This window comes from Abramis brama (genome assembly GCF_963993115.1).
Source record: "Abramis brama genome assembly, chromosome: 14".
NCBI classification, from domain to species: domain Eukaryota; kingdom Metazoa; phylum Chordata; class Actinopteri; order Cypriniformes; family Leuciscidae; genus Abramis; species Abramis brama.
In genome coordinates this window covers 38,727,925-38,742,924 of record NC_139976.1, presented here as the reverse complement: position 1 = coordinate 38,742,924, position 15,000 = coordinate 38,727,925, and the positions used below count along the sequence as shown (strand labels likewise).

Below are 15,000 nucleotides of genomic sequence, written 5' to 3'. Positions count from 1 at the left end.
TATGGCATGTGACACTGTGGGAACTTGCCTGTACCAACAAAAATATAGCCTTGGTCTTTCCTTGTCTTGAGGAAAAATGATCCGCTTGACAGCATGTTTCAGCCTGGGCCGTTTGGAGGTGTTCGAGTTGATCCAAGACACGGAAAAGACTAATATTTGCACTATTCAAAACACAATCCCTTTTGATGCAGTGCTGCCGTGTGGACGAGATGACGGGAGAGTAAAGGTCAGAGGTCACAGAGATCAGAGTTCATGAAGAGAGAAACAGGGTTTATCCTAGAAGTGTGTTTGCAAGGTGTATTGACCCAAGGGTTGGGTTACTGTGGGTTAGTTAAGTGTTTCAGGACAGCTGATGTGTGTGTTGATCGAGTGGAGATTGAACGTTTATCATAATCCCTAGTGGAAAGAATGGTGTATGACAACTTACAAACAATCCTCACAGACGAACATTAATATGGCCTTCACACACGTGTGTGTGTGTGTGTGTGTGTGTGTGTGTGTGTGTGTGTGTGTGTGTGTGTGTGTGTGTGTGTGTGTGTGTGTTTGTAGGTCATATAAAGTTTTTGGGGTTTTTTTGTGCTCAAAGAACATCATTATGATAATCACTTTCAAGTCAAGTCAAGTCAAGTCAAGTATATTTGTATAGCGCTTTTCACAATACAGATTGTATCAAAGCAGCTTCACAGTATTAAATTAAAATAATACAACAAGGTTTGTTTCTAGTGGAATTTATTGATTGATAAAATTAAATTAAATATCCCCAAAATATCCCCAACTGAGCAAGCCAAAGGCAACAGTGGCAAGGAACCGAAAAACTCCATCAAGTGACCTAATGGAGAAAAAAAAACCTTGGGAGAACCCAGGCTCAGTCGGGGGCCAGTTCTCCTCTGGCATTTGTGAAATAGAGGTCGGATTTAACTGTAAGATTAAAAGTATTATATGAATGCCTGGCTGAAGAGATGCGTCTTTAATCTAGTTTTAAACTGGGAGAGCGAGTCTGAGCAACGAACAGTATCAGGAAGACTATTCCAGAGTTTTGGAGCTAAATGTGAAAATGCTCTCCCTCCTTTGGTGGATCTGGATATCCTAGGTATGACTAAAAGCCTTGAATTTATTGATCTTAAAGAGCGCGATGGATTATAGGGCGATAGAAGATCCGTTAAATAGACTGGAGCTAAGCCGTTTAGGGCTTTATAAGTCAGTAACAATACCTTGTAATTAATAGGAACTTTATAGGTAACCAATGTAGTGATGATAAAATTGGTGTTATATGATCATATTTTCTTGATCTAGTAAGAACTCTAGCAGCTGCATTTTGGACTAACTGTAGCTTGTTTATTGAGGATGCAGGACAACCAGCTAATAAAGCATTACAGTAATCTAGTCTCGAGGTCATGAATGCATGAACTAACTTTTCTGCATCAGAAACTGATAGCATGTTACGTAGCTTAGCAATGTTTCTAAGGTGGAAAAAGGCTGTTTTTGTAACATATGAAATATGATTTTCAAAAGACAGTTTGCAGTCTAGTATAACACCCAGGTCTTTTACTGTAGAGGATAAAGTAACAGGACATCCTACTATGTTAAAGTTGTAGTGTGAGAGGTTTTGTGGGCGGTTTTTTGAACCGATGATTAGTACCTCTGTCTTGTCTGGATTTAATAAAAGAAAATTACGCGTCATCCAATCTTTTATATCTTTAACACACTCTGTCAATTTGGATAATTTAGCGTTTTCATCCGGCCGTGATGAAATATATATTTGAGTGTCATCAGCATAACAATGGAAACTAATTCCATGTTTCCTTATAATATTTCCAAGTGGCAGCATATATATTGAGAATAACAGAGGGCCCAACACAGATCCCTGCGGCACTCCATAGTTTACTGAAGTTATGATCGATTTTTCTCCATTTAAATAGACAAAATGGTAGCGGTCAGATAAGTATGATCTGAACCAGCTTAATGCTTGTCCTTGAACACCAGTATAATTTTGTAGTCGATCTAAGAGTATTGTGTGATCTATAGTATCGAACGCAGCACTAAGATCAAGTAAAACTAGTATTGAGACAAGTTTCAAACATGTTTTAGATGGAATTAAGAACCTAGCCAGTGTGCTTTCTTACAGATTAATATATATTTCATCCTTCCCCAGTTGCATTTGTAAAAGCTATACTACTTTACAATGTAATTTGTAGTGCACTAAGTTTGTGTGCTTGATGAAAGCATGAAATGACTACATTTACAGTGTATTTTCAGTTAGTACATAGACATGTTACTTATGAAATAAATGTATTTTAAATACAATTCAGTCATTTATTTTTCACTAGGGTTGTTTTCTTTATTTCTTTTATATATTTAATATTGACATACTTTTCTACCCTTCAAGCTGTAAAAACGACACAAATGCAGAACAAAAGCGTTATTAAAATGGCCCATATGATTCTCCATTCACTTTAACATTATTTAATTATCTTTATATTTATGTCTATTAACCCTAACCCTCACTGAAGAAAGTCTCAAAAAAAATTAAATAAATAAATAAATAAATAATAATAATAATAATAAATAAATAAATAAAAAAAAAATATATATATATATATATAATTTAATATACATTTAAATTATAAAATACTATTTTATTTTTTTGCGTCTTGCACGATATAATGTAAGTCAAAAGTGTTTGGCTCGACATGAGGGCCGAGAGTAAATGAGAATGCTTAAACATTTGGGTGAACTAATTAACTGAAAATAAGTAGACTTGTGCCTTTAGCAGAAGCTGAAAATACGTTGCAGAAATGACGTTACTGACAAACACCAGGACAGGCATCTGAGGACCCGAAACACGCAGATATAATCAGACCTCAAACACAATTCAGTTGCGAACCACTTGAATACCTTGGCCTGATGTTCCTGCATTAAACACCCAGATGAGTCCTTAAAGAAGGAGAAAGAACAAGATTAAACAAAAGTTGTGCAGATGAAGGTGAAGCGCAGGTTTAATGTCCGCCATAAACAAGAGGAATGTAACGGTTCCTTGTGACGCTGTTCAACATCTTCATAACATTCACACAAAACATCCAGATCTCACAGATGACGTCCCTGTATATTCGGGAACACAGATCTCCACGCTCACGAGACCCAGGCGACACTGACCTGCACGCCAAAGACATTCCTCAACATATACAGTAGTCTTCAGACTAAACACGCGTGTTACATGTAGTTCAGAGATCTGACCCAAACATATACAAGTCTTTCTTTCCAATCATAAATCAAATTATGAAAACAGATCTCCATTTATCTGACAGAAGCCAAGAAATTGTGTTCTTCCAGAGAGAACATGTCATTTTGGATGCATGTTTTTGATGTAGATTGTTGTTGTTGAAAGCAGTTGTAATGGATTCTCACTGGGCGAGATGTATTTCTACTTGGAGTTGAATTTTAATGTGTGCGTCAGGTTTTGCAGGGAACATATATATCACAGATATTTTTGAGGGCCCTTAAAAGTGTGAAATGGACTGTCTAAAGGTGTGTTGTGTGTTCATGTGTGTCAATCGGGGGATCTATATCATTACAGATGTCCTGATTCATTTCTGTACTGTGTATGATTTCTAATTTAATTCTATTCTGATTTGCGTGGGTATATTTCAGTTTTAAACAAAATGAAAGAAATTCTCACTCTGCTAATGCTGTATAATAAACAGCAAACCGGTGAAAATTGGTAACTCCTTTAAACGAATCCTTAAAAGAACCATCTCATAAGATTCATTCATTTGGGGAATCACTCTTCACTAGACTCACTGCATAGTTTTGATTCACTGAAATGAACTGGCTCATAAGAGTCATTTGTTTGTGAATCAGAATACACTGGTCATGTTCACTGTTTTTCATTGCAGCTCACGTGTTTTGTTTTTTTGCCATTGTTTTGTTTGTTTATTTATTTATTTAGCACCACATTCAATACACTTGCAAGACTGCAAACTGACATTTCACCAAAGATTTCCAAATTAAGATTATTATTGATCTCAATATTTACCGTATATATATATATATATATATATATATATATATAGTCATTCATGCATATTTTTTTCCTCCGCTGTCATCCTGCATTCAGCCTCTCAGAGAAAATTAATTCCCAAACGCTAAACAGAAATAAAAACCCCAGTCCAGATTGAGTATAGACGTCCCAAGCTCAGTGGTGTTTTGGATTCCAGGATTATTGTCTGTTGCCGGTTGGACTCAGATCTCTGGCTCACGACACCAGAAATGTTCCTCAAATCTTCTGTTTCTCGTGTGGCTTTGGCCCGACGCCTGCTCTTGTCTCTTCTGATTTGGGTTTTGCTTCTCCTGACCGGCGTCGAATGAAGCTCTCAGTGTGGCCTTTACAGACTCAGACTTTATTTAAAAGAAAAACAATGCGTGAGAAAGCTCTGATAACGTCTGATTCGGGCTGATAAAGCCAATCAATCATATGAAGCAGAGTTTGACTATATTAATATGTGAATTCTGACGAGGATCTCGACAAAGCTCTTTGTAATATAAAAACAAGGTTTGCCTAAGAAGCGGGGGCATATCTTCTGCTGTTCTGTGAGTGTTTACCTGTGTATATACACTATATTACCAAAGGTTTTGGGACGTCTGCCTTTACATGAACATGAACTTTAATGACATCCAATTATGAATCCATAGGGTTTAATATGGAGCTGGCCCAGCTTTAACAGCTTCAACTCTTCTGGGAAGGCTTTCCACAAGGTTTAGGAGTGTGTTTAATGGAATTTTTGACCATTCTTTTGGAAGTGCATTTGTTTACACCACTGCACCCCATGCATCCCACGCTTTACACCACTGCATCCCACGCTTTACACCACTGCATCCCACGCATTACGCCACTGCATCCCACGCTTTACGCCACTGCATCCCACGCTTTACGCCACTGCATCCCACGCTATACACCACTGCATCCCACGCTTTACGCCACTGCATCCCACGCTTTACGCCACTGCATCCCACGCTTTACACCACTGCATCCCACGCTTTACACCACTGCATCCCACGCATTACGCCACTGCATCCCACGCTTTACGCCACTGCATCCCACGCTTTACGCCACTGCATCCCACGCTTTACGCCACTGCATCCCACGCTTTACGCCACTGCATCCCACGCTTTACGCCACTGCATCCCACGCTTTACGCCACTGCATCCCACGCTTTACGCCACTGCATCCCACGCTTTACGCCACTGCATCCCACGCTATACACCACTGCACCCCACGCTTTACGCCACTGCACCCCACGCATTACACCACTGCACCCCACGCTTTACACCACTGCACCCCACGCTTTACACCACTGTATCCCACGCTTTACACCACTGCACCCCACGCATTACACCACTGCACCCCACGCTTTACACCACTGCACCCCACGCTTTACACCACTGCATCCCACGCTTTACACCACTGCACCCCACGCTTTACACCACTGCATCCCACGCTTTACACCACTGCACTCCACGCTTTACACCACTGCACCCCACGCTTTACACCACTGCACCCCACGCTTTACACCACTGCATCCCACGCTTTACACCACTGTATCCCACGCTTTACACCACTGCACTCCACGCTTTACGCCACTGCACCCCACGCTTTACACCACTGCATCCCACGCTTTACACCACTGTATCCCCACGCTTTACACCACTGCATCCCACGCTTTACGCCACTGCACCCCACGCTTTACACCACTGCATCCCACGCTTTACACCACTGTATCCCCACGCTTTACACCACTGCACCCCACGCTTTACGCCACTGCACCCCACGCTTTACACCACTGCATCCCACGCTTTACACCACTGTATCCCACGCTATACACCACTGCACCCCACGCTTTACGCCACTGCACCCCACGCATTACACCACTGCACCCCACGCTTTACACCACTGCACCCCACGCTTTACACCACTGTATCCCACGCTTTACACCACTGCACCCCACGCATTACACCACTGCACCCCACGCTTTACACCACTGCACCCCACGCTTTACACCACTGCATCCCACGCTTTACACCACTGCACCCCACGCTTTACACCACTGCATCCCACGCTTTACACCACTGCACTCCACGCTTTACACCACTGCACCCCACGCTTTACACCACTGCACCCCACGCTTTACACCACTGCATCCCACGCTTTACACCACTGCATCCCACGCTTTACACCACTGCACTCCACGCTTTACACCACTGCACCCCACGCTTTACACCACTGCACCCCACGCTTTACACCACTGCATCCCACGCTTTACACCACTGTATCCCACGCTTTACACCACTGCACCCCACGCTTTACACCACTGCACCCCACGCTTTACACCACTGCATCCCACGCTTTACACCACTGCATCCCACGCTTTACACCACTGTATCCCACGCTTTACACCACTGCACCCCACGCTTTACACCACTGCACCCCACGCTTTACACCACTGCACCCCACGCTTTACACCACTGCATCCCACGCTTTACACCACTGCACCCCACGCTTTACACCACTGCACCCCACGCTTTACACCACTGCACCCCACGCTTTACACCACTGCACCCCACGCTTTACACCACTGCACCCCACGCTTTACACCACTGCATCCCACGCTTTACACCACTGCACCCCACGCTTTACACCACTGCACCCCACGCTTTACACCACTGCATCCCACGCTTTACACCACTGCACCCCACGCTTTACACCACTGCACCCCACGCTTTACACCACTGCACCCCACGCTTTACACCACTGCACCCCACGCTTTACACCACTGCATCCCACGCTTTACACCACTGCACCCCACGCTTTACACCACTGCATCCCACGCTTTACACCACTGCACTCCACGCTTTACACCACTGCACCCCACGCTTTACACCACTGCACCCCACGCTTTACACCACTGTATCCCACGCTTTACACCACTGCACCCCACGCTTTACACCATGTTATAATACCACTAACAGTTGACCGTGGAATCTTTAGTAGTGAGGAAATTTCACTAATGGACTTATTGCACAGGTGACAACCGATCACGGTCCCACGCTTGAGTTCACTGAGCTCTTGAGAGTGACCCATTCTTTCACAGATGTTTGTAGAAGCGTCTGCATGCCTAGTGATTTATTTATACAACTGTGGCCATGGAAGTAACTGGAACACCTGAATTCAATGATTTGGAGGGCTGTCCCAATATATATATATATTCGGGCAAATAATAATATTAGGGCTGTCAATGTTAACGCATGCAATTCATTCAAAATCCTTAACACGTTAAAAATAATATAACGCAAATAAATAACTGAACCATGTGATATTCTGTTATTAACGTAATTTACCTCACACAGTACAACGGCACAGTACCATCTATCTATCTATCTATCTATCTATCTATCTATCTATCTATCTATCTATCTATCTGTCTAACTGTCTATCGATCTATCTATCTATCTGTCTATCTATCTATCTATCTATCTATCTATCTATCTATCTATCTATCTATCTATCTATCTATCTATCTATCTATCTGTCTGTCTGTCTGTCTGTCTGTCTGTCTGTCTGTTTGTCTGTCTGTCTGTCTGTCTGTCTATCTATCTAACTGTCTGTCTGTCTGTCTATCTATCTATCTATCTATCTATCTATCTAACTGTCTGTCTGTCTGTCTATCTATCTATCTATCTATCTATCTATCTATCTATCTAACTGTCTGTCTGTCTGTCTGAGACGCAGCCGGTTCTCTCAACTCAGACATAACTCCTACTGAAAACACTTGGGACTGAACATATTAAATCATTATCATCTGAATGCATTGTTTTAAAAAGTATTTCATAACGTCTCAAAATAAGACAATTCCTGGCGTTAGTAAATGTAGCAGCAGTTAAAAGACATGAATAACAAATGACACGAACAGCACCGTAGACAGTGTGCAATTCAAAGTGCTGACAAAAAGCTTCACTTTAATTTGAATTTGATTTTGTTTTTTTCTCATTGCACTTTAAATGTACCCCGAAAAGAACCCGAAGAATTATGCATTTATTCAAAGTGTAGAAATGTTTTTGCTGGAAACTGATGAATGATATTCCTGACATCTAAACACATTAAATTATACAGAAACTAAGACATCATTTATAATAGACCCTGTATGGAATGTTTTGTGATTTTCTGCATTCAGGACGCCAATAAACACACGCTGAAAGATAATGATTCTGATGAATCCAGTATGCTTTTAAACGCTGGATCCACTAGCGGTGAAGATGGATAACCTGTTAAAGAACATGTGTGTGTGTGTCGGGCTGTGTTACTGTATACAGACACATATCATGAGCGCACAGGCGTGTTTCAGACGTGTCACACACACTCAGATGTAAGATGTCACGGCCGCAGACGTGTCACACACACACATACACACACTCAGATGTAAGATGTCACGGCTTCAGACTTCGGCCCAATTACAGGGAGGGATTAAGACGGGGCTCAGTGACCCTCGCAGGAATTTCTCAGAGATGCTCAGTGTTCACTGTCAAACTCTGGCCTTTAAGCACTTTCACCTGCTAATTAAACCTTCCAGACTCCAGTCATGGGGAAACGTGTGCGGCCACACACTCGCGCACAGGAAAACAGCCGTTCACAACTCAAGATGTCCTAATGTAAATATTTGACCTGAGTTGTATATTGGAGCGCGTGGCAGAGCGAGCCGACGGGTCTCACTGCCATTAGCGAGTTTAAGCCCTTTGCTTTGCTTAAAGTCCAACTAAAGTGCTTGGAAACGTCTGGGTGACAGAGAAGATCCTGGAGTTTCTGTCTCGTCTCTGATGCTTCGACTCTTTTGACTCTTAGTTGGGGACATTTAATTTAATATTCAACAATATTATTGATCTCCTTGACACCATTATATGAGAACTGAACTGAGCTGGACGATGACGTCACGGTTTCTCCAGAGCGGCTATATATATATATATATATATATATATATATATATATATATATATATATATAAATGAACTAAATTAATAACTTTTTTACAACAGAAATGAACCATCACTGAACTTACTTAAGCTAGACTGTGATGCTATTTTCTTCTAGACACAATCTTTGTTGCATTATTTTCCTGTTATCTCTGTAAAGCTGCTTTTTGAAACACTCTGTGTTGTTAAAAGCGCTGTATAAATAAAGCTGACTTGATTTCTCTCTTTCAGTGATAACAGGAAAATAATGCAACAAAGTTTGTTTCGGCTGAACAGCAGATCTAAAAGAAAACAGTGTCATAGTCCAGCTTAAGTAAATTCAGATTAAGTCATTTTTTGATTGATTCATTTCCATTGTAAAAATCATTAGTTATAAACTTATTCACAAAGTGGCTTTTTATTTATTGTGACTTTATTTCTCATGATTGTGAATCTCAAAATGTGACTTTATTTCTTGCCTCTGTTTCTTTTGTGACTTTGTATCTCTCCATAACTCTGTATCTCTTAACTTTATATATCTCTCAATTGCATCTTTATTTTTTCTCAATTGTGAATGTTTCTCATGATTGCAACTTTAAACCTCACAACTAACCCTTCCCAGACAGCAACATCGGAATCCAGGTGTACCAGATGTGGGCCGGATCTGGGCCGACACTATGTTGCTGTCTGGGTTTATATCTCATAAATCAACATTCTTTTAATTGCAACTTTATTCTCACAATTATAACTTTAAACGTCACAATGTGACTTTAAATGTCATAAAGTCAACTCAAAATTTTGTTACGACATAGTTTCTTTATATCTTACAATGTGACCTTTTTCTTGTCATTTCAACTCTGTATCTGTTACAACACAGAAGGGGCAGACACACGGATAAGGTAATGAGAGTATTTATTTACAACCAGCAGAGAGATCGACAGTGCAGATGAAGGTGAGTGGATCTGAATTAGTCCCGATGAAGATGACTTGAGTGACTCAGTTTGTCTTTCTTGCAGATGGGGAATGGAAGGAGATTACCAGAACCGGAGAAGACACAGGAGAACACTGGAGACGAGGACCCACGAGGAAGACTGGGAGACTGGGAGAGATGACCACGGAACAGGTAAGTAGTTGAGGAGTCCTGGAGGTAAGCATGGAGATAGTGTCTAGATGCAAACGATACCGGACAATGAGTGATTGTGAGAGCGGGGTTTAAGTGCTGGAGGTGATTGATGAAATGATGATATGCAGGTGTGTGTGATCAGTATTCAGGAGAGGAGGTGCGTCGTGATTGAGTGAGGGTGGAGTCTGGCGTGATTGTAACATTACCCCCCCCTCCACGGCCCGCTCCTGAGGTCGGCCTCTACCCCGGGGTGCGGGTCTTTCCGGATGAATGGCATGGAACTGATCGAGCAGGTTGGGATCAAGTATATAATTTCTGGGTACCCATGAGCGTTCCTCGGGACCATTGCCCTCCCAATCCACGAGGTACTCTAGAAGACCACCACGACGCCGGGAGTCCAAGATTTCATGAACTTGGTAGGTAGCACCGTCTTCTAGGATGAGTGGAAGGGGAGGTTCCGCCGCTGCGCCAGACTCTGAGGGAACAGAAACAGAGGTATGGTGAGGTTTCAACAAGGAGACATGGAAGGTAGGATGGATCCTATACTGTGGTGGCAATTGGAGTTGATACGTGACAGGGTTGATCTGCTTCACGATGGTGAAGGGGCCAATGAACCTGGGACTCAGCTTTCGGCAAGGCAGACGTAACCTGATGTCCCTAGTGGACAGCCAGACCTTCTGACCTGGTTGATACAAAGGGGCGTCAGAGCGACGAAGGTCGGCTGTCATCCTACGTCTGCGCAGTGCCCGTTGCAGATGGTGGTGCGCTGAGTCCCAAACCCTCTCGCTCTCTCGGAACCAGTAGTCAGCTGCAGGAACATCCGATGGTTCCCCAGTCCAGGGGAACAATGGAGGTTGGTAACCGAGCACGCACTGGAAGGGAGTGAGTCCAGTGGTAGGTTGCCGTAGAGAATTCTGTGCGTACTCGGCCCAACCCAGGAACTGGTTCCAAGAGTTCTGGTGGCCATGACAGAAGGTACGGAGGAAACGTCCGATCTCTTGAATCTTCCGTTCTGTCTGCCCGTTCGACTGCGGATGGTAACCAGAGGAGAGGCTAACGGTCACACCTAGGAGCGAAAAGAACGCCTTCCATACCCTGGAGATGAACTGAGGTCCCCTATCTGACACAATGTCTTTGGGAATTCCATATACTCTGAAGATGTGGTTGAACATCAGTTCGGCAGTCTGTATGGCAGTGGGGAGTCCCTTCAGGGGAAGTAGACGACATGACTTGGAGAATCTGTCGATGATTACTAGGATGCAGGTACAGTCATCTGAAGCAGGTAAGTCCGTTATGAAATCAACTCCTAGGTGTGACCAGGGTCTGTTGGGAACGGGCAGAGGATGTAGTTTACCAGAGGGAAGATGACGAGGGCTCTTCGAGATGGCGCAATCCTTGCAACCTCTCACGTACCTTCTGACGTCCGCTGCCATGTTAGGCCACCAGAAGCGTTTCCTTAGCAGCGAGAGGGTCTCATTGACCCCCGGGTGGCCAGTGCCCAGTGACGTGTGAGAAGAGTGGATGAGAGGGATGCGCCGTGTCCGGGTAATGTAGGTCAATACTGGTGGGCAACCCGGCGGAGTGTTGGTGGAGACATTGGAGGAGGGCAAGGTTTCCTCAGACCAGGTGATGGGACTTACAAACAGTCTTTCGGGCAGGATAGGTTCAGACTCTTCTGTAATCTCTTCAGGACTATGGAGACGGGATAAAGCGTCCGCCTTGATATTCTTGGAACCAGGGATGTAGGAGATGGTAAAGTTAAACCGGGTAAAGAACAATGCCCATCTTGCTTGTCGTTGATTTAATCTCTTGGCGTCTCTGAGATACTGTAGATTCTTATGATCCGTCAACACCACGAATGGATGTTGTGCACCCTCCAACCAATGTCTCCACTCCTCAAGAGCCAGCTTGACGGCTAACAGCTCCCTGTTGCCGATGTCGTAATTGACCTCCGCCGGGTTGAGTTTGCGGGAGAAGAAGGCGCATGGATGAAGTCTACTTGGATTCCCCTGCTGCTGTGACAAAATCGCTCCCACTCCTGTGGTTGAAGCATCGACTTCCACGACGAAGGGCCTTTCAGGATCTGGATGAATCAAGAGAGGAGCGGAGGTGAAGGCTTCCTTGAGGGACTCAAAGGCTTGAGTGGCAATAGGTGTCCAGGACAGAGACTTGGGCTTGTTACGTAGGAGGTGAGTTAGTGGACTGGAGATGGTACTGTAATTCTGGATGAAACGGCGGTAGAAGTTGGAGAATCCGAGGAATCGTTGGAGTTCTTTGATGGTGGTAGGTATGGGCCAGCTGCGGATGGCCTCCACCTTCCCCTCGTCCATCCGGATGCCACTGCTATCGATGTTATATCCAAGGAACTGCACTGAGGGTTGGTGGAAGGAACACTTCTCGGCCTTCAAGAACAGCTGGAAATCCCTCAGGCGTTTCAGGACTTCCGCAACGTGGTGGCGATGTTCTGCCATACTCCGGGAGTAAATCAGGATATCGTCAATGTAGACCAGAACTGACTTGTGGAGGAACTCCCGGAGTACTTCATGGATGAAGTCCTGGAATACGGAGGGGGCGTTGGCCAATCCATAAGGCATGACGAGATACTCATAGTGTCCAGTAGGGGTCACAAAGGCCGTCTTCCATTCGTCCCCCTCACGTATCCGGATGAGATTGTATGCGCTGCGGAGGTCCAACTTGGAGAAAACAGTGGCACCTCGGAGATGTTCCAGTGCAGCGGGGACGAGAGGAAGGGGATAGCGGAACTTGATGGTGATTCGGTTGAGTGCACGGTAATCAATACAGGGCCGCAAGCCTCCATCCTTCTTTGCCACAAAAAAGAAACTGGAAGCAGCAGGGGACGTTGACGGACGGATGTAACCTTGCTCCAGGGCCTCCTTGATGTACTCCTCCATGGCCTTCTCCTCCGGCAGTGACAGAGGGTAAATCTTACCACGGGGCACTGGCTCACCCTGAAGCAGATCGATGGCACAGTCCCATGGCCTATGTGGAGGCAGCTTGGAGGCTCGCTGGGGACAGAAGACATCACTGAAGTGGGCATAACAGGGAGGAACATCCACGGAACGTTTCTCCACTGGACTTTCGATGGAAGTAGAGCAAAGGTGTAACTTCTTGGAACGTGGAGTTGTTGGAACCGGAAGTGCAGGAAAACAGCTCGGGAAACAGCTACTGCCCCACTTCAGGATTTCTCCTGTCCTCCAGGAGATGATGGGGTTGTGCTGCTCCAACCAAGGGCGCCCTAGAATCACATCAGCGGTGGATTCCTCCAGAACCAGTAGATGTTGTTGTTCCAGATGTAAAGCTCCCACTTGAAGTTGAACGGGTCCAGCACTGAGACTCACCCGTCTCCGACTGAGAGGTTTGCCAGTTACCGAGTTGATAGACGGTAGACGGATTTCGTGGCAGTGGATTTGAGCTTGAGCTGACGGCAGAGGGCGCCGGAGATGAAATTGCTTGCAGAGCCTGAGTCGAGTAGAGCGCGGACTGGAATGACAAGATCGGCAGTAATTAGTTCTACTAGAGTAGTGAGAGGCTTCATCTTTTCGATAGTAGGAACTATTGCACTCACCATGGGACGAGGTGGACGAATGGGACATCTTGAGATGTAATGTTCAGCGGAACCACAATACAGGCATAGATGCTGTGTTATCCGTCTCTGACGTTCAGTGCGTGATAACCGTGCACTATCCAGCTGCATAGGCTCGTGGACTGGTTCTGGAGAACTGATGGACTCAGGTCGGCGGAGGAAAGGAAGTGTGAGCGGCTGGTCTGGGTGCTCCTCGAGACACGACTGCATACGAGTGGCGAAGCGTGTAGAGAGTTGGATGAAGCGTTCAAGCCCGATGGAATCCTCGTATGCAGCGAGATGCAACCGCACTCGAGGATTTAACCCTTGACGATATGTGGTGATCAGGGCTTGTTCATTCCACCCACTAGCAGCAGCTAAAGTACGGAAATGTAGGGCATAGTCACTCACAGACATATTATTCTGCTTCAACTGATACAGTCGTTCTCCTATTGACGAATCCCAGGTGGGCGTTCCGAAAACTTCTCTGAAGTGAGTGAAGAAACTGGAGATCGACTGAACAATGTCACTCTTCTGTGACCAGAGTGATTCGGCCCAACGGAGCGCTTTACCGTTCATCTGTGAGATTACAAACGCTACCTTTGAGAGATCAGTCGGATATAAATGCGGTTGCATCTCCCAGACCAGCGAACATTGCAAGATGAATCCGTTGCAATCCTCAGCCGATCCTGAGAAGGGCGCTGGTCGGGCCATGGGACTGGCAATTACCGGTGGTGAAGAAGTGACGATGTTTGCGGAAGTGGATGCAAGTGGTGGTGCTGATGGAACCGGGGGAAGTGCCTGACGAAGATCATCCACGATGTCATCAAAGGGATCAGAAGTGCTCATGCTGGCATGTGTTGTGTTGGTCCGGTATTCTGTTACAACACAGAAGGGGCAGACACACGGATAAGGTAATGAGAGTATTTATTTACAACCAGCAGAGAGATCGACAGTGCAGATGAAGGTGAGTGGATCTGAATTAGTCCCGATGAAGATGACTTGAGTGACTCAGTTTGTCTTTCTTGCAGATGGGGAATGGAAGGAGATTACCAGAACCGGAGAAGACACAGGAGAACACTGGAGACGAGGACCCACGAGGAAGACTGGGAGACTGGGAGAGATGACCACGGAACAGGTAAGTAGTTGAGGAGTCCTGGAGGTAAGCATGGAGATAGTGTCTAGATGCAAACGATACCGGACAATGAGTGATTGTGAGAGCGGGGTTTAAGTGCTGGAGGTGATTGATGAAATGATGATATGCAGGTGTGTGTGATCAGTATTCAGGAGAGGAGGT

The 15,000-nt window shown here is 44.9% G+C and overlaps 1 protein-coding gene across 3 annotated transcripts in view; it reads left to right on the top strand.

The window, feature by feature from the left end:
- Positions 1-15,000, top strand: part of myocd (myocardin) — a 165,176-nt gene that overhangs the window by 92,086 nt on the left and 58,090 nt on the right. Inside the window, exons 1-2 of one of the 3 annotated variants that reach the window (XM_084134622.1) lie at positions 11,653-13,412; positions 13,969-14,841. The exons of the other annotated variants lie outside the window; for them this stretch is intronic. Of the exons in view, the coding sequence (XP_083990748.1) occupies positions 14,742-14,841 (100 nt within the window). The 5' untranslated portion in view covers positions 11,653-13,412; positions 13,969-14,741. Of the gene's footprint in view, positions 1-11,652; positions 13,413-13,968; positions 14,842-15,000 lie in introns of those variants that run through there. 3 annotated transcript variants of the gene reach the window in all.